Here is a 19,154-nt window from a genome sequence, read left to right on the forward strand (position 1 = left end):
ACACCACCCAACCTGTCCAATTCTTAGACCTTCTACCGCCTCCCCTCCACCACAGAAAGAAAATGGACAGCCTCTACGAACCCACCATAATCCAGGGCCTAGTCCCCACCACCTTCAAGTTCTTCCAGTCCGGCACCGAGGACCCCGACACGACCCTGCCCCTGCTCCAGCACGACGACTACGTGCGCCTCGCCTTCGGCCCCTCGTCGCAGTGGCAGCGAGGCGGCGGCCTGGTGGCGGCGGACGTGGAGCGCGTCATGGCAGCGAGCGCGCGCGCCCTGCTGCGCGACCTGGGCGGGCTGGGCGCCTGGCACGACCTGCGCCGCCGGGGCGGGCGCGGCCGCGACGAGGCCCGCTGCCGGCTGCTCGACGTCTATATTGTGCGGGAGCAGGAGGATCCGCAGCGCGTCTACATTGACCGGTTCTCCGACAGCGGGGACCGGTGTCGGCCTAACCCCCGGCTGGCGGACTGGGTTGAGTGGGGGATCTTGGTGAAGGACCGGAAAAGGTTTCGGTTTGAGGTACTGGTGGAGGTCAAGACGGAGGAGAAGGGGAAAGGTAAGTCGGTCATGTAGGTAGTCTACTTGCAAGTTAACGAGGTAAATCAAGTAATAAGAAGATTAGAAAGTGGTTTCCCAACGAGCCGAAACGGTTGCCATGTGGCGTCTGACGAACTACATATGTTAAAGACAAGGCCAGCGACTCTCCGCTGAAACAGGTTTGAGCGAGGCGGATACCTTAGCACAGCAGTTCGAGACCTTTCGAAACTTGTTCATTAACATGTAGGAGTTATCTTAAGTGTCGTGGAGCCGCCGTACTACGAAACTGTTCTTGGCAGGAACATTGTGGAATGTTCGTTCGGCATAAGATGGCATCAACAGGGCCACGAAGATGAAGGCCTTCTTCCACAACCAACCCCCATAAAGTCCCTATTGCTCCCACGTCCTTCTTGCTACTCTGAAAGACCCCTTCATCGATAATACAGCGTTGAATCAATAGCAGCAACCATTTCCCCGCAGCCAACGAGCAACCTTCAACCACACATTACTCCTGCCCACAAACCTCAAGTATCAACCATGTCGCTCTGCTCCCACACCAACAACGGCAGCATCATCATTCGCGGCCTGGTCCCCGTCACCTTCCGGATGGACCGGATGACCCGGCGACCCGGCCATTTTCAAGTGGTCGTCCCCGCCCAGTACGACGACTACGTCTGGCTCGAGTTCCGGCGGTCGGACGGCCTGGCCCCGGAGGCCGTCCTGCAGGCCGTGGCCGACACGCTCACCAGCGTCCTGCAGGACATGCGCAACCTCGAGGTGCCGCAGGAGATGGCCCTCAAGCACCTCGGGCTCCGCGTCGTCATCGTGCGGGGCCTGCAGGAGGACCCGCGCGAGGTCGATCTCATGGCCACGTTCGCTGCCGCCACCAGCACGACCACGAGCGGCAACGCCCGGCTGGCCGACTGGGTCCAGTGGGGAATCCTGCAGAACGACCCGGCCAAGTTCCGGTTCGTGGTGTCTCCTATCACGCCGGCTGATAAAGCTTCTTCACAGGACCAATGAGAACAGGTATCATACGTTAGGAGACCTGGGAGATATGGGTTCAAAGACAGTGGCTAGTTAGTAGAAAAGTATCATGGGGATCTTCAGTGATGGTAGAGACAACAAGTCGTAACATGATTTGTGACCACTGGACCTCGGTCACCAGTGTGGTATTTACCTCGAAACAGCTGGTTTGATAATGGGATAGCAGAAAAGTATATAATTGACAATCATACAAACAAGCCCGACTTCCTGCCTCGATCGACTAATCCGAGTCGACCTCGTTGTACGCCACTCCGATCCTATTCGCTTGGGCTTCCCGCCCACAAGATTCCAACGCCAGGCCGTAGCCACAATAGATAGCCGTAGCTAGTTAGCCCTTCGGCGCCGTTTGCAATTGGACCATGTCCTCTCTTGCATCACGTTTCGATCCTGATGGTCTCACAATTGGTAGCATCTCTTTCGCGGTGGCGGTTCTCCCGGTGGTCGTTGTCCCAAATTGAGCGCCATCCGAACCCTTGGGGTTGTTGTTGTGAACCTTTGGCCAATTCGTCATGCTCATCTACCATTTCAAGTGTCGACTGTGGCGAGCCCGACTCAGGTCCAGTCAAGCTCCGATAAGGAATGAAGAGCTCGCGGCTGGTTGTGGTAGCGCGTACCATGTCGGCAAACGTGCCGATCGCATAAACGAGCATCGCGCTTCTCATCAGGGAGCACGCAGCGGGCAGCTGGAATATGGGTGTCCGAAAGAACAAACAGCATGTCCAGTGTTGCAGCCCTTGGGTAGCTTGGGGTTGCTGCCAACGGGGTCAGACGGCGCTGCGGGCTCATGGTGTGACAGACACGTCTTTGGTCTCCTAGCGATGACCTTGAGCGCGGCCGCGGGCCACGTGGTAGTCCTTTCCCAATACCGATGAGCAGACTCGTTTGCCGGCCTGCAACGGCGCTCACTTTCCGTCGACAAACTGCTATTGCTTCTTTGTCTTCCTTCCTGGTCGGCACCACCTTGGGAGTGCAGCGACAGTATTGCGTTATTGCGTATAAGCGTGTGACGAATGTATGCCGTCCGTCACCTATTCCACAGACGACGAACTATTCCACAGACGACCGATGTCGTCGCCCGCCCGAGACCGCCGAGGACGAGGCGCCGGCTGGAACTCTGGCTCTGATCCGGTCTCAGGCTTGATTGAGCTAAGCCTCTACCGCTGCCGACGCGGGCGAGAGTGACGCCGCGTTCTTCTGGGCATCGGCAGCGACCACGAAAAAGAACCGCTGGCGGCAGCAGTAGCACTGGTCTCGGCGATGGCGAGCCCGCAGGCCACGGTGGTCTTTCTCGGAGAAGGTCCCGGCGGCGGCGGTCCGGCAGCCCGCAGTACACACATCGTTGTTGTTGAGGTGGTGGGGAGCGGCGGCGTAGGGGGCGGTTGCGAGCATGGTGACGTTGGTCTTGTTTCTTATTTCGATTGTGTCTCTAGTGTGTGTTGTTGATGGTTAGAAGCTAAAGAAAAGCCGAGTAAACGAGTTGTATTGAAAAAGAACGCCGAAGAAAAGTCGAGCGACGACCTCGTCGTCGTCAGCATCCAATCTCGGAGCAGCCTTCATTCAACCCGGGGGAACTGCTCGGTCTGGCCTGTTGGGCCTAGATTACAGTGTTCGCATGACATCACGGTTGTCTGACAATACAAAAGTAAATTGACTACAATCAAAGCCGTGGGCAGAGGACGAGCCTTACCATATGTTAAACGAACCACTTCATTTCACGCCTATTGTCAAACGAGCTCGCCCACGGCTCATGTTATTTCAATCTCATCACTCCGGAGAACAGGCTCTCTCGCCACTCGGGGGGAATGACCCAGCAGCCGGCTTCCTGCGCAGTCCATACCCTGAGTCTGCACGCCATATTAGCAAGCCAAGTCATCAGTGCCAAAGAGGAAAACTCCCCTGTTCAGCTTTGCCACATGCACCCAAGTGCCGACGAGAACAGCAGACTGGGACGAGGCTTCAGGTGAGGCTCAAAAGTGGATATTGCAATAGGGGGGCAACACCTAGGTGCGGGAACTAAGAAGCTGAAAACCATCAACTAGCTGTAGGCGGCTCCTGGGTGGATCCTCATCAGATAGGGGATTACAAGTGTGTAATCCCATGGTAGATAACGGAACCATGGCCACCAGGTGATAGCAACGGCAGATTATCCATATGTCTATGAGAACACCCACCCGGCAGGCGGGCTTTCCATAAGGAAATTGCATGCAGCTCACCATACACCAATCTCCCGGATACAGGAGTCACAAACGTGGGGCTCAATATCATTGACAATCACAGGCATCAGACACAGGCTTGATGGGCAAAATGCCTCTCTGATGATGTATGGATTGGAAATACAGGGCTACTACCGAATGACCTGAATCCTGTCTATGAATCCAGCGTAGCCGTTCCATCGAGTGCGGGAAGGATGTATGTAGACCAGAAGAAACACCAAGCATTACCAATCGACTGCCGACGGATGCAAATCTGGGCGCAAGTTCACTGCCGCGCGGGCATTCCATTGCTACCTAGCTGCTCTGCCGTATCCATAATTCGTCCATCGCAAGCTCTTAACGAGAAAACCATCGCATCGTGTAAACCCTAACCGTGAACGCCGAAGACTGTATCAATGTGGAGAGAGGAAACGAAGTCTCTCAAACCGACTCGCCGAACGTGTTCTCGCCGGAGTAGGTGATGTACAGGAAGCTGGCATTTGTGTTAGCTCAAGTCGCCGAGTCATATTCGTGAAAACAGGGGACATACCCATCCTCATCCTTGTGCTCCTCGTAGATGCTGCTCATCAGGGCAGCTGTCGGGGGCAAGACCTCATCAACGAAGATGAAGATGGCCTTCTCGGGCGACAACTTGATGCGCTTGCGGATGACGTAGACGAACTGGCCGACGGTGAGATCTGCGGGGACGAGGTACTTCTTCTTGTCGATAGTAGCGATGTCCGACTTCTCAACCTTCTCGCAGATGACCTGAAAGCAGATGAGACGTTAGTAACCGGCTAATAACACGTCGGTCGGCGAAGGCAAGTATCCGGGTCGGGTCAAGACATGAAGGCGACAGTTTGACGATGCGGCGATTGGCGTTCGGCGTTGGGTGGGGTTGTTGTTTCGGCGTCGAGATAAGCGCCCGGCAGTTGCTTTGTTGTCCAAGAGTTGTTGGGCGATTCGAAATGATGGTCGCTGGCGGCGGTGTAAAGGCAGGGAAATGATGGAGGCAACTTACAGGAATACGGTCGGCATATTTCTGTCGGATGCGCTCGGCCTCGGCCTTGCGCTTCTCGAAGGGGTGCTCGTCCTTGAACTTGGAGCGCATCTTGGCGGTGATGGGTGAATACTAGCGGTGGAGGTGAGTGTTCTCTATTGCGAGAACAATATCAGTATCGTGTGGGTGACTGTGATGATAAAGTGTAGGTGTTGCTAGGTTGATGACGATGATGATGGGGTGAGTTTGTCGGAGGGAGCTTAGAAATAGGAAAGAGGGATGGTTTGGCGGAGGGTGCCTGCCTGGTCGAGACAGTGCCAGTGGTGGGCGGATGACTGATCGGCCTGACTTGAGGTGACTTCCCGCTACCACTGGATGGGTGTCTGTCTACCAGATCCAGGCACGAACGAACCATCTGACCGGGTCGCTGCACGGCGACAATAAATGGCTGGGATTGGAATGGGCTGGGGGATGCACCTTGATTAATTTAGACTTGGACTCACCAGGTTTGCGCAGGGACGGAGAGATGGCCGAGGGAAATGCGTGGAAGCGTTGTTGAAGATGTGGATGGGAGAGGCTTTCAACTCTCAGGTGTACTGTTAGCAGCAGTCGTTGCAGGTGATTGATTGCTGGGGGAGTTTGGAGTGACGACTGACGACTGACGTGGGGTGGAGGGCTGCCTTGTAAAGTGGATATGGCTTTTGGCCTCTTGGCCTTTGGGTGCTTGCTGCTTGCCTTCAATGCTTGCCTTCAATCAGACCGGGTCAAAGAGAAACACTGGAGGAAGGAAAGGGGACCCTCTGATTTGCTGGGAGGCGGGACACAAAGCGGGGCACGACCCCTTCTTCACTGAGGAGCACGATAAGTGACTGGATAACGTGACCCAGGTGGAGACAAAGCAACGAATTCGGCTTAGTTCTCCCTTCCTCTTTGTGTAAGCTCCAGCACGGGTCAAGTCGGTGAGCAATCACGAGTCACTTCTTGGACAGTCACCGCCACAAAGGAAACAAGAGCATGGGACACATCTGACGCAATTTCCGGATTATGTGCTGGTGGCTGGCTAAGGACGTTGTTCAATTGCAGCCTCCGCTATTTTGAGGCCATCAGCCATATCACCGTATGGTCGGAGGTGTGGCAGAATATCAGCCTGGAGGACATACGTACATACATGTACCTTTTATCGTTATCGGCATCGCCATCGTAATCGGGACATGGGAGGGAGATAAGCATGCGCATCAGTGCGGGGTCGGGGACTTCGGCTAGAATCCCCAAACCCACCCTCGATGCGATCAATCTTGAACCATCGAAAGCGGCTCAGCTGGGGAACTCCGGGCTTACTGGATGCAGCCATTCAAAGTTGAGTCTGTCGACACCTGCATCATCATGGGGACCAAGCCGACCACCAATCCAGCCTGTCATCTCCCCTGACTAAGAATGAACCCAGCAGCATACCAGACCCAAGGTTGCGGATGAGGCTGTCTATATGCGGACGTCATGCTGGGCCAGCCATTTGTGTTGTTGGGTCTCGAGCCTCGCTGGGACAGCCACGTTCCTCGATGTTCCAGTTCCTCACGCCCAGCTGAGGCGTTGTCTCTCCACCAAATATGATCTGGGGAAAAGAAGCAAACATGGACGTCAGTCAACTCTCTCAGGACTCCTAGGGTCTGCTTGCATTGGCTGAGTCTTCGGTTGGTCTAGTAGTTTGTCCTCGGTGTTTGGTTACGATGATATGATGATATGATACCAGAGGACAAACATACGGATCCCCGTATATTTGGTGAGATTCAGCTCTCGAAGGAGGAAAAGATCTCCGACTTGGAGTTGATCAAAGAAGTCTGCCCACTTACACACCCGTTCTGGAAGAACAACCCAGCCAATGGCAAGCTCTCCCCCAGATCGGAAGCAAGGGGTATTCAGCTGCTGTGTCACCACCGACATGGCACTCGATGGTCCAGGGACGAGACCGTTAAGCCATGAATCCCCAGTTGGTGGTTCCTATTGAGGTGTCCTGGTTTGCAGCTGCATCGAGACCAGCGATTGTCCCAGCCGCACCGCCAAAGCTTGGGTTTGGTGTGTCGGGCTCTCCCATCTCCACAGAGCCGAATTCGGCTACAAGACACGAACCGACGCGATACTGCCTGTTCGTGGCCGCACAATATTGATTTCGTGATGACGAGGCTCTCGCAAGAAGCAACGGCCAAGAAAGCCTTGGCTTGGTAAGAATACACAAGACGGGATACCTGGATGGTGAGTTTCGAGGCATATATAAGGCTTCCTGAATCCAGTCATGTCACCACTCTTTTCTTACCACATCTCACATCACCAAGCTTCATATTCGAACAGACACAGCAAACTCCCACATCCTTCCTGTCTGGTTCATTACCCACCAGCCCAATCTCCCATCATTGTCACTCAACGTCTCAACGTCGTAACCAATACTCCGTCAACATGCGCTTCATCCCCTCATTCCTCTTCGCCACCGTGGTCAGCGGAGCCTGTGCATCTCATAACCCTCAACCGGGAGGCGGCTACGGCAACGGCAAATGCCTCACGCCCCCTGCGGTCGAAGAGATCACCAAGAACTACGCCAAGGTGATCGGCGACTACAGCGACGCGCTGGCCGACCGCTTCCTGGCGGACACCTTCCAGGACACGTCGGACTCGATCAACGTACTGGCGGAGATACCCCTGGGCAACGTCACCTTCCCGACCAAGGCCGCCTTCAAGGCCGGCCAGAGCCAGCTGCCCAAGATCCCCCTCGTCGTCAAGTCGGTCAACGCCGTCACCTGCGACACCATCGTCCTGCGCTGGACCCAGACCTTCGGCAAACCCGCGAACCCCGTCCAGGGCATCAGCATCCTCGTCAACATCTTCGAGAAGAACGCGTGGAAGCTCAAGACGCTCTACACCGAGTTCAACAGCTTGACCTACTTCCAAAACACGGGCGGCAAGACCACCCCTCCTCCTCGTGCCTAAGCGTCGTCCAAGTCTCTGGGGGAACTCTCCTCTTCGCGCGTTGGGGTGTTGATATGCGCGCGTCCCTACCGGTAGTAAACGAGATGGATTTGGGTGTTTCGACTGTCTCGTCGGCCACTTTGGGTATATTTCTGGCGACAGCCATCTTGTATCATGTTCATGGTCTCCTGATATTGTATAATACTTCAATTCTAATACTTGCTCCTTCCAGCCACTTGGACCTCGCTTGAATGTCTCAGGTGCTCTACATGTCTTGCTGAGATCAGTAACAACTTTTGAGAGATGCAAGATGAACCAACTTAACAACGCAACTGTCTCCGAGGCTAGATCTTTCTATGTATCATCGTGCTTCTATCCAAGAGGTTGGGCATGTTCCCATGCGATGTCCTAAGCGACCAACAAGCTTAGCAACACGAAGGCTTACCTACTTACCTACATAGCTACTACCACGGCTACTCCTCCCAATCCTTCTCCACCCGCCACTGGTCCCCGATCCGGTACCGCCCCCCGCCGATGTCGCACCCCCGGTGGCCCCACTTGCGCGCAAACACGCGCTTGCCCGCCTCGGTCAGCACCTGGATCCCTTCCTCGAACCCGTCAACATCGTAATGGAACGGCTCCCCGGGGTCCCCGCCCCGCTGCGCCCACTGCCACGTGTTCCGGCCCCGCGCGCCCCCGTGCTTGTGGTGGAACATGTCGTCCGCCGCGCGGCGAAGGAGCCACCAGTAGTCGGTCGGGAGGGTGGGGTTTAGGGGTTCGTGGGGGAAGAGCACTTCGCGTCGCAGGTGCTGCGGCGGCGGTACGGATGGTATATCTTTGGGGAAGATAGCAGCAGTGGCAGAGTTGGAAGACGACGAAGGGGCTTCGGGGTTGGCACCATCGCTTCGTCTCCTTACTCTGCTACTATTGCGCCTGCCCTTTTTGGCATCGTCTTTATTATCATTCTCTTTCTTCTCTCCCTGCTGTTCTTTCGCCTCCCCCCCTCCGGCGCCGGCGGATTCGGATCCGTGAACGTCGGCGCCACGCCCGGATCCCGGTACAGCGCCCGCAGGTCGTCGAGCACCGACGCCGTGTCCGTGATGATCCCAACGTCGGCCGGCTCGGCGCTCCAGCCGGCCATGGCGAACCGCGCGTACGCGTCGCAGTCGGTCATGTAGTAGGGGATGAAGGGGTCCCAGCCGCCGATGGCCTCGAGCGCCCGCGGGTTCTGCAGCGTCAGGTGGTCGTAGGCGAAGAAGCGGGCGGCCCAGCGGGGGGCTGGTTTAGGAGGGGGAGGAGGGGGTGGATGGGAGGTCAGCCAGAATTTGGGGAGGTGGTCTCCTTCCTCCTTCTTCTCCGGGTTGGATGGGGTGGAGGAGGTGGTGGTGGTGGTGGTGTCGCTGCTGTCGCCGCGCAGGGTCTGCTGCAGCGTCTCGAGGCACAGGGTGTAGAGCGACTTGTACCCCGCCTCCCCCGCCGGCGCCGTCAACCCCGGCACGCCCGCCTCGTGCGAGAGAGCAAGGACATCCATGTGGCTCCAGAAGTAGTACGGCCACCCATGCTCATACGAGAGCGCCAGGTAGAAATTCTGCAGCTGCGCGAAACTCAACAAGACGGGCGTCTGGAGCACCCGGACCCCCAGCACGTCTTTGAGTTGGGTGTGGTTCAGGAAGCGCGGGTTCTGGAGCGACAGCTGCGCGCGCGCGTTGGCCCGCTGCGTCCCCGTGTTCTCGACCACGTACAGCTGGTCCGCCGGCCAGCCCGCCGTCAGGTACGAGACCACGGTCTGCAGCAGCATCGGCCAGTTGCGCGTGAAGCCGATGAGCAGCGGCGGGGCGACGGTGACGCCGGCGTAGGCCTTCCAGGCGTCCGGCTGGGGGACGTTGTAGGCCGGGATGGGTGGGGGCGTCGACGTCGCGGACAGGAGGGGGAACGGGTCCTGGATCGGCGGCACGGTGTAGGTCGGCGCCGGCTTGTACTTCAAGGGAGGAGGGCCAGTCGCAGGAGGCGGCGCCGGCGGGGGAGGTGGAGGCGGTTGCTTTGGCGAGGGCGCCTGTGGTGGAGGTGGTGGCTCATCTTTCTTCGAGTCCTGGCCTTCGGGGGACCATGGCGACGCGACGACGTAGGGGCCGGCAGACTCCAATCGCAGGAAGGGGTGGATTAGGGCCACCGCACCCAGTATGAGAACTATTCCGCATAGCAGCACATTCCACCTCGGGAGCAGAGGCATCGCTGCTACCGCATAGGAGGCTCTACCAACACCAGGAGGAAGGAATCGCGAACATCGTGGTAGGCCAGCACAGGGCCACGCGGCCTTTATGGCGGGAACACCCAGCCGCTTGTATCCCCAAAGATCGAAGCCTGTTGCTTGCCGTCAACAGTCAATTTAACTACTTAAGATATCCACGCCCTGCAATGGTGCCTAGCCCAGCAGTAAAGCAAGACTCCACGCAGCCAGTTATACAATGTCAAGACATTTGGGTCAGGTAGGAGGAGGTCCGAAATGGCTAGAAACAAGTGACACGGCCCCTATGTTCCTGTCCGTGATGAACGTTCTCTACGTTGGACAAAATTACGGCAATTTGAGCAGAAGCCGAGCGCGCCTTCTTGACCTTGAGCCGGGCAGTGGCCGCATTCTAGAAGAACTCCACGCCAACAAGGCATTCTTTAAACGAGGGAAGTCGACGAGTGTTTCAGGATGGCTAGTGGGCATTATTAACTTGATGAAAGACCTGGATTGGAACACTCTATCATTCTAAAGACTTGTCAAGGGGAGAAGGAGATTCCGTGATGGATGATTGAGGGTGGTGGCACGCCAAGGGAACACGGCGAGCCGTTGCATGTAACACCAAACGTTGTCGTTGAGAGACGTAAATAAACGCGGCAAAACTCGTGAAACAAGTCCCCCCAAGATCTGAACGACATATCAAGAAGATGTAGCAGGGGCAGATCCTGAGCAAGGACTTGGGTACCCCAACACATGGTTGGCATTTGAGCAGATGTACGAGGCGCCGCCATTTGGACCGGCTCGGAGTTTCTTCAATCTTACCAAGCCACTCTATTTCACTTTGAAATTCAAGTGTATTGGCATGTAATGACTGAGTGACATGAGCCTTTCGACATTGAGTCGTGGCGATGTTCCCGGTACGGCACCAATTTATCTCATAGTAAACAAATTGAACGTAAATGACCCAAGTTCGCACGCCTCGCACTCATATAGAGGATCGACTGGCCTCGAATCACCTGGCAATTGGCTGAGATTTCTTTCGATAGAGGTGAGAAGGACATCCGATGGCCTTGATCAAGTTATGACAGGAGCGACAATATGTCCCATTGGTGAACACTGACACCCCCTTTTTCTTTACCCCTAATTTCGACAGCGAGCAGGGGAAGAGCTCAGCATACACCATCCCATTCAGTCAGTAGGTTCATCGACGATTGATGTGGGATTCTGGTGACATCATCCAATCTCTCAGTAATAGTCAAGATACTAATGGAGCGGGCGTAACTTTGGACGCCGAACTTCGTGGTTCGGATGAGGCTCAGGAACAGACAGGATGCCGCTGGCACTAAAAATAAGTATCTCAGCTCAGCTTAGATCAGACCAGCCAAAGAGCTGTTTGGTCAACAGTGTCCATGCAAAACAGAGGCTTGGTGATTGACGGATAGGTTGCGTTTACTTGGATTCGTTATGAAGTCACAGTATTGTGATGCGCGGTGGCATCTTCGCGGACATTGATTCCAAATCATTGCCTCTCTGGCGTCGTCGATCGTCAAAGCAAAGCCGCCCCAGGTAATTGGCCATCATATTCCTCATCAGTCATTACTTTGACTTACACGTGCTTGCTCGGCGCATGCTTAAAAGCATGTGGAATCAATAGTGTCTTCTTAAGGAAGTGGATTTGCTTGCCCCAAGTACCTGGCTGGCCACGGACGACGAAGAAGGGGTGGGCTCGTCGTGGGCGATGCTGCTGGCCAAGTCAATCAACCCCGCGTCCCAAAAAACGACGATGCGGCCCCGCCTCGACAGACATGCTAAATGATAAGCTTAGGCGACCGGCCCCAAATCCCACATGCACCACCTGCCACCCACCCCCCTTCAGATGCAATGCCGTGTCGATCGTTACTGGAACCCCCCCCCCCAGATGCTAATGTGAGTATCGACTGACTGTCATCATCCACCATCATCAGCCAACTGGGGCGGTCTCCAACTCCGACACCGCAAAGTCGTCGTCGTCGGTCATGCCACCACCGGTGAGGAAGATGTCTGATAGAGCGCCGGAACAGAAGAGAAATTTGTCATATCTTGCATGGCCGTCAACTTCAATACATACACAGCTACCAGTCAGACAGGCCAACTAACCTTGGGCCAGTCCCATCTTGGTTACAGTACCAGTATCGCCCTAAGACATCCGGACCCCCGTCAACTGCCACCTTGCCTCCTGCACCCCAGGCGCCATCTCTCTCTCTTGGGTCCATATGTAGGAGAGTACACGCACACAGCAGCAGCAGCCTGGCAGCAGTAGTACGTGCATATGTTACGGCTTACAAGCTCACAACAAGCTCCGCATGCTAGTTGTCGATCATTTGCCCAGCTTGTGATCCCGTCTGGTCGTGACTTATGTTGGTGCATCGTATCAACCAACTGGGGTAGGAAGTTGCAGTGATTCCCTTGATCCATTGATGCATACACTCGTTGGGTAGGTGATACTGTAGCATTGCGACCATGGGGCGGCCGTCGATACTAGCAACTGACCGCTGCGTCGAGTCTTGAGAGGATGCTGCTGTCTGCATTGCCTCTCGCTCCAAAAAGCCCGATGTCGATGTTGGCTGTTAGGTTGGCGATAGGCGATAGTGTGACCGCCCCGGCATATGGCGACACACTTCGACCGACTGGGCCCAAAGGTGCCTACCGAAAGCGGCAATCCACCTTTCCATGCGACCGATCAGTCTGCGGCTGCCGATCACACTGAAACCCCATGGTTGAACCGTAACCGCCCGTCGTGCATCCTAACCTGTGTATGTAGTTCTCACTCAACTCTATTGAAACAGAAATGCTACAGTCACAATCCCCGGTTTGGGCGCCCAGATCGCTCGCAGCCGACCGATGGGCCGAAGGGGCAGGTTGTCCTCCAAGGGGTCTCGAGACGTGGCGCGCGAATCGAATTGAGTGAGAGCTCTTTCGTCAACGAGTCTACCTACCCACCTACCTAATAGCGGTCACTTTAGCGAGTGCCGTCTCGCTCGTCGAGATCTCCGTCCAAGTATCTGATAAGAAACCGACCCGGTGACCTGACCCTAGATCTTCAAGGCCCCGGGATCTTCCTTGGCAGGTCCCGTTTGACCGCGCATGACTTCATCATCTCGGGGGCTCTTTTTGGTTGCCGCGGCTTGTGATGTAAATGCCTTAAATGTACGGAGTACGGAGGTAGATAAGAAATGGTGGGTGTGGTGCACTGGAGCAGATGGATAGGCCTCCTCCAGAATCCCCAGAATGAGAGCATCACCAAACCCCAGATGGGTAGCTCACGAGATGTTGCGATAAAAGAATAATCGGCGCGATTACACCCTGTGTGTATGCGTGTCTGTGAAATTGCGCTGGGAATGCGCTGTCCATGTCGTGGTCTAGACGCAAAGTAGAGGTCCTACCTTATGAGGCGAACAGCTGACCCTCGTGAGTTTGTGAAGCCATTGTTCGACGCGGGTCGTACGTTCGTCCTATAACTGCGACGATCGTGAAGGGAAAAGGGATTGGATAGGTCTGGACCTCGTCGATGGTCACATTGCGAATCCCCACTCTCGTGGTTGCGCTTGGTAGTAGTGACAGTGACAGGTCGCGGCGGCAGGGAGGCAGGGTGACAAAGAAAGGCAGCCCAGTGGGGTAACTTCGGTGGAGGCCACTGCTGCTACCACCTACCCCCGGGGGGCATCGACCGACTTGATGCCCGGGGAGGCTCCCACATGTAGTTGGCTAATCAATTCGCATGAATTGGATATACCAAAGAAGGAAAATAGAAAGAAAAAGAAAAAGTAAAGGTATACAGATAAGGCGACGATGAGCTTGGCAGCGGTGAATGGTCGGTGTGCTTGGCAATGGTGAGGCTTTCATGAGAGGAGGTTGCGAAAACCCATAGCATACCTATCATTTTCCTTCAATTCTGGGGAGGAGCCCGACTCCCCACGGGCGGATCCCACTAAAAAGTGCGCCCAGTCGGGGGAGATCTATCCCAAGACTTTCTGGGGACAGGGGGCTTAAGCATCAGGTGTGGACTCGATGAACATTGTGCGACGCGAGTAGAACGACCAAAAAAAAGTTCTTTGGAGTAAGATGTGTATGACTCCTCGCCGACGCGGGTAGAAGAAACAAGAATCAAAACTTGGTGATGACTGCATTTGGCCGGGTTTCGCGGAGTGTTTCCCTGGGGCCAAATTTCGTGGTCACCGCCTCTCTTTGCCCGACGTCGTCGCACCCACGCACGGCGAAAATGTAAACACACACACCTACCTGCTCGTATGTAGTGGCATTTCGTGGAAAAGCATAAGCGGCGTCGGCGAGGAACGACGAAAACCTCGGGAACGACGGGACGCATGAACGACTGAAAGGGAACTTCAGACGACGACTACGACGACATGGCCATTAATCATCTCATGTTGGTGTTTGCGTGCCATCGAGCGGCATGCTTGTTGTCAGTTGGTCACTTTTCCTCTACTCGTTCCCCATGTTCGTTTGTTGTTGGTGATGCACGATGCTGCATTGATTCGCGATACGAGCCCCCGGTCACATACCACTACAGGCTGGTAAAGTAACACTTTAGATGCCAACCCCTGCACGCCCGTAGCGCGCCGTCAAGCTCACCACCATCAGGTCGGGCGGTCGTCCACGTAAGACAACGCCAAAAGGGCCATACTGTAGTGATAGGGGCATTGACGAATCTGGTGTGCTACGCCACACGACTAAGATAATTGTTGCATCATCCGTCTGAAGACGACCAATAAGCTTAACCACGTATCTTCTGTCCCCCTGACTAGTGGTTCTTGTTTTTGTTGTTGTTTTTCTTCTCCATGTATGATGATATGAGTGTTTGTATGACCCTGTGAGTGGAAGAGAGAGGAATGCGCAGCGGACAATCAATACATCCAAGCGAGCAAAGCCAAGCCCCGGAGCCGATAGCGGGCGCAGAGAGCTCCACCAGCAACCTAGCACTCTTGTTTTTTCCAGGGCTTTTCTATATTGACCGGGGCCCCTTTGATAGTGGGTTGGGTTGGTGGTGCGCTTCGGTAGTTGGAGACCAGATGATCGACGTTGCCGGCGCTGGTGCTGGCGGCTTGCCGCGCAGGCCAAACCTTGAATTAGATGGGCGGATTGGATTGGGATCCTCGCCAAGGATACAGGTACAGTACTTGATCTCGTCACACCCAGCATCACATGGATCGGTACATTATTACCTTTATCGATGGGTGGACCAGATGGATCACTCACCAGGCATTCCACAAGATGAAAAAAGAAAAGCTTATTGTACAGATGTATTCTTTTTACAACATTTTCTTGACGGCATCTATCTCTTCATCTGCTGCTGCTGTCATATTCGCACTCGGGTCGTTTTGTGGTTGCTGAAGGTTCGGGATTGCCTAATCTGACAAAGATGCGGCTCCTGCGGTAGAGGAAGCCCCCCTGCGCCTCGTTCTTTCAATGCTTCGGGGGCCAAGGGGCCTTTTTAGGGAGCTGCAATACTTTCGATAGTGATGACATGAACATGCCTCCTTTTTGCTAAGAATGGGTGATGCCAAGCGAGCCTCCCCGTTCCGCTGCATCGCCCTGGCCCCCATAGGGGTGGGATAGATTGCAAAAATTGAGTAATACTAGATTCGATAAATTCCTACTAGATTGCGGTGCAATAAAGGTGGCCACCCCCCAAGAGTCATTTCGAGCCGAGGGGGGCAGCTGAAAGCATCTGAAGATGAGGAATCAAATGAAGCTTATGCGTGGCTGTTTACACAGGTACTTTCTCTTTTTTGCTCGCTCTCTTTTTTCCCTTCACCCACCGATTCCCTCCTTCCGCCCATCCAGACACCCGCACCTGCGCATTTCCAAAGTACTTACACATGTATCTACGTGGCGGGGCGGTTGATCCACGCCAAGACCAGCTGGTCACCGTCTCCGTTATCGACTGACAACTTTGACAATCGGGCTCTGACCTAACAACGTAAACCTGAGAGCAAGTTGAGACAGCATGCGATGAATGTACCGTACCGCCCGCACCAAATGCGGGAGCGTTTTATCTCCTGGTGCTGCTTGGCAGTGCACCTAGCCTGAATGGGTCTCTTGACGGACTCGTCCGGCTAGACTAGGAACCCAAAGTGGAGAGAGAGCGAACATTGAACTGACGAGAGAGAGCTTATTAGGGGACCTTGGGGAGAGGCCCTGCAAGCCCGACGCCGTGTGATTGGGCACAAAGCCTGCAAAAAATTACTTCATCCAAGCATGCACGTTAGTCAGTAAGCAGCAGCAGCAGCAGCAAGCAGCAGCAGCAAAAAAGCAGAGCCAGCATTGCAGTACTGTACACGCACCCACACCAGCAACAGCGCATCACAAATATTTCCCTTTTCTCCCTTGCCCCCCCCCCTAGTTGCCAGTCCCCCATTCCCGATCGAATGTTTATTTATTCCCACCTAGGTACTTACTAGTCAGTTCAGTGAATGAATACATGATACGTCAGCACAGAAGGCTCCGTACCTACTATTACTCGAGGGTTACCAGATATTGCTAATAATCGGCGCATGCAGCTGGCGCCGGGGCTGTTCGTATGACATCTTGCATCGCTTGTTATATAAGTCGAGTAGCATTCGCCCGCCCCCCTCTCCGGAACTGACTCCCACCTCCCACTTCCTCCCAATTCCCGGCACACTCATACCTCGTCAACTTGTACCCCCATGACCCCTGCTTCTCGTACGGGAATAGAAGGTTCATGCTGGTATTTAAGACCCGGAATCCTCCCTCGACCCTGACGTTGAGAAAATCTTTTACACATTGTCCATATAAGACTTTACACACCGTGTTGATATTTCTACCCACAACCTACACCCAACGACTAATACAGTAATCCCACCCGAACATCGGACCGGACCAACAAACGCTACCACACTCTTGGCCGCCATCCCATATATCAGATATAGGGCTGATACAAGAAATAAGAGAAAAGGAGCGAAGGAAGAGAAAGGACGAAACACCACACACACATACACGCACACAAGATGCCGCGCTTCTCAAGTAGATCCTCGTCGGTGTCGGCCTACAACGACGACATCGACGCCATCACGCCGTGTCCCTTACCCGCATCCACCACCGAGACCACCCAGTCAAAATCACCCGCCAGCTTGTCCTCCTCGTCCTCCTGCTACTCCACCAGCAGCCGCAACCACTCCGAAGAGGAACTGCGCCAAAGCAGCCGACGGGGCAGCAGCAGCAGCCACCGGCGGATACTAGCCGCCGTCTTCGGGCGCGGCAGGAACCCGAGGTCGCCGTCGCCCACGAGCTCGTCCCTGAGCGACGCCAACTCGGAGGAGGACCTGGACATGTTCGCGAGCCGGCGCCGCGACTCGGTCCGCGCGCTCGAGCAGGGGGCCGGCGGCGACCCGGAGCGGCTCTGGCGGCGGATGCTGGAGCTCCAGCAGACGTACGGGTGCTACAACTCGGCGCGGATGAGCGCCGCGCTCGAGTCAGGCGATGCCAGTTTACGACGTGAGTTATTCTGCTTCCCTTCTCTTTTCCCTCTTCCAGACACGCTGCTTCGAGTTTCTGTCATTTTTCATATTTGGTGGGAAAGACAAGACACATGACGAACGTGTGGTGCGTGCACGGCTTCCGTGCATGGGAGATGATGTATCTGTTTTTAACTACGTGATCTGGTTGGCTGACGGGGTGTGCAACCACCACAACAGCGTCGAGAGCCTGTTTGGATCTCCTGAACGAAAACATGGTGCTGCTTCCCGATGACGCGGACTACGCCCTCAGGGATAGCAATAACCAGGCCACCGCTGCCGGGCACCCGGCGAGTCACTGAACAAAACCGGTATTCCGAGTCACTCTTGAGGGCTGGCAGGATGTAATTGGTCACTCAGTACGCGACTTACGAGATTGACGACTTGAGTATGCTAGAGTTGTTTTCGTGTTTAGTCGGTGTTTATGGGGAGCAGACAGAGGGGAGGCGGCGCTTTCACTTTCGGGCGAATGGCATTGAGCAAGTTGGGTTTGACTGATATTGTATGATTGATTGCGAATCCTCGTATCGCATGGAGTTTATTGGGCACCAAAACATAACATTAGGCGGGCGGACGAGGGGCGGACGAGAGACAGACTGATCGGACGAAGGAACTAGGAAGATGATGATACCCCTTTAGCATGCGACCAGTGGTGGTAGACCACTCTTGAATTTACGAGCTTGCTTTTTCAGGTTGTTGTTTTAGGTGACTGTTTACAGCGCGACGCAACCTGGATTTAGCGCCCTGCTGAACGGCAATGCCCTGCAACGTGGCGCACCCAAGATACCAAATCCCTTGGCTTAACACATATGCGTACACACGTATCTGGATAACATGATTCAAATAATTGTTGGCATCTAGGCATGTCACCTAGAACTTGATCTCACACTGCACCACGATATTGGGCCTGCTTGGGTAAGGGCCAAGATTTGCATTCTGATGCAAGGATTTGCCCAGAAGGAGGCTGATGGCTGATGGCTGACGACCACTAACGCTTGGCTAGCATTGATAGGGCCCTGCCGCGGGCGCCAAGGCAAAGCTGGGTTTCCAAGAGTGCGCTGCGATTGACTGCCAAACCGATTGGCTCCCAATACCATGGCATGGATGCCAACCAATGTCAACGAGACTGCCGCTTCGCCGGTACATCCCGTTTTCACGATGGCTACTTGTTCAATGTTTCTTTTCACTTCTTGTTTTTCTTCTCTTCTCTTCTGTGGGTGGCATGAGCGGTGAATTGTTTTCGGCCCCTCTGTGATGGGAGAAAAAAAAAAACCCCCCCAGAGACCCAATAACAGCCCCAGTTTGAGCATTTGCTGGTTCCTGTGACAGCGGCAGCTGCGAGTATACCGCTCTTGTGATACTTCACGATATCCGTTGAAAACGGGCAGACGGGGCCATGCCGACTCACTTCATTTGCCCGAGCCAAATGCCTAGTACAATTGAATATAAACGTTGATCAGGTTACCGTAAAGCCAAGCCCTAACAACTTCGCCTCAAGGTCTGCACATAGGTATTGTATTGATTGGCCCTTCTTGTTGGTGGAGATATGGGGGCCTGGAGCGTTCCATCGCCGCGCCTCGCGCCTATCCAATAAACAGCCCTACAGGTACGGAGTACATAAGCCCAAACATATAGATGGGTTTCCGAGTTGTATTCCAGGGA

At 54.8% G+C, this 19,154-nt stretch overlaps 7 protein-coding genes across 7 annotated transcripts; 4 read left to right on the forward strand and 3 right to left on the reverse strand.

Moving 5' to 3' along the window:
• Positions 1-62: 62 nt before the first annotated feature.
• On the forward strand, positions 63-575 carry PG985_008094 (uncharacterized protein; the record flags this gene model as incomplete). Its single annotated transcript, XM_066827862.1, has 1 exon — positions 63-575. The coding sequence occupies one exon, from the start codon at positions 63-65 to the stop codon at positions 573-575; it is 513 nt and encodes a 170-aa protein (XP_066682774.1).
• A 501-nt stretch (positions 576-1,076) lies between these two features.
• On the forward strand, positions 1,077-1,562 carry PG985_008095 (uncharacterized protein; the record flags this gene model as incomplete). Its single annotated transcript, XM_066827863.1, has 1 exon — positions 1,077-1,562. The coding sequence occupies one exon, from the start codon at positions 1,077-1,079 to the stop codon at positions 1,560-1,562; it is 486 nt and encodes a 161-aa protein (XP_066682775.1).
• Positions 1,563-2,732: 1,170 nt separating this feature from the next.
• Positions 2,733-2,975, reverse strand: PG985_008096 (uncharacterized protein; the record flags this gene model as incomplete). Its single annotated transcript, XM_066827864.1, has 1 exon — positions 2,733-2,975. One exon carries the CDS (start codon positions 2,973-2,975, stop codon positions 2,733-2,735), a length of 243 nt encoding a protein of 80 aa, XP_066682776.1.
• A 1,244-nt stretch (positions 2,976-4,219) lies between these two features.
• On the reverse strand, positions 4,220-4,889 carry PG985_008097 (autophagic death protein Aut7/IDI-7; the record flags this gene model as incomplete). Its single annotated transcript, XM_066827865.1, has 3 exons — positions 4,220-4,271; positions 4,329-4,546; positions 4,800-4,889. 3 exons carry the CDS (start codon positions 4,887-4,889, stop codon positions 4,220-4,222), a joined length of 360 nt encoding a protein of 119 aa, XP_066682777.1.
• A 2,337-nt stretch (positions 4,890-7,226) lies between these two features.
• PG985_008098 (uncharacterized protein) lies at positions 7,227-7,754 on the forward strand (the record flags this gene model as incomplete). Its single annotated transcript, XM_066827866.1, has 1 exon — positions 7,227-7,754. One exon carries the CDS (start codon positions 7,227-7,229, stop codon positions 7,752-7,754), a length of 528 nt encoding a protein of 175 aa, XP_066682778.1.
• Positions 7,755-8,206: 452 nt separating this feature from the next.
• On the reverse strand, positions 8,207-9,963 carry PG985_008099 (uncharacterized protein; the record flags this gene model as incomplete). Its single annotated transcript, XM_066827867.1, has 2 exons — positions 8,207-8,645; positions 8,768-9,963. The coding sequence occupies 2 exons, from the start codon at positions 9,961-9,963 to the stop codon at positions 8,207-8,209; spliced, it is 1,635 nt and encodes a 544-aa protein (XP_066682779.1).
• A 7,022-nt stretch (positions 9,964-16,985) lies between these two features.
• On the forward strand, positions 16,986-17,794 carry PG985_008100 (uncharacterized protein; the record flags this gene model as incomplete). The annotated part of the gene is made up of 2 exons (XM_066827868.1): positions 16,986-17,472; positions 17,673-17,794. 2 exons carry the CDS (start codon positions 16,986-16,988, stop codon positions 17,792-17,794), a joined length of 609 nt encoding a protein of 202 aa, XP_066682780.1.
• Between the last annotated feature and the right edge of the window lie 1,360 nt (positions 17,795-19,154).

The sequence above is a fragment of the Apiospora marii genome (assembly GCF_038362585.1).
Source record: "Apiospora marii strain CBS 49790 chromosome Unknown utg000005l_segment0_segment0, whole genome shotgun sequence".
Lineage (NCBI taxonomy): Eukaryota > Fungi > Ascomycota > Sordariomycetes > Amphisphaeriales > Apiosporaceae > Apiospora > Apiospora marii.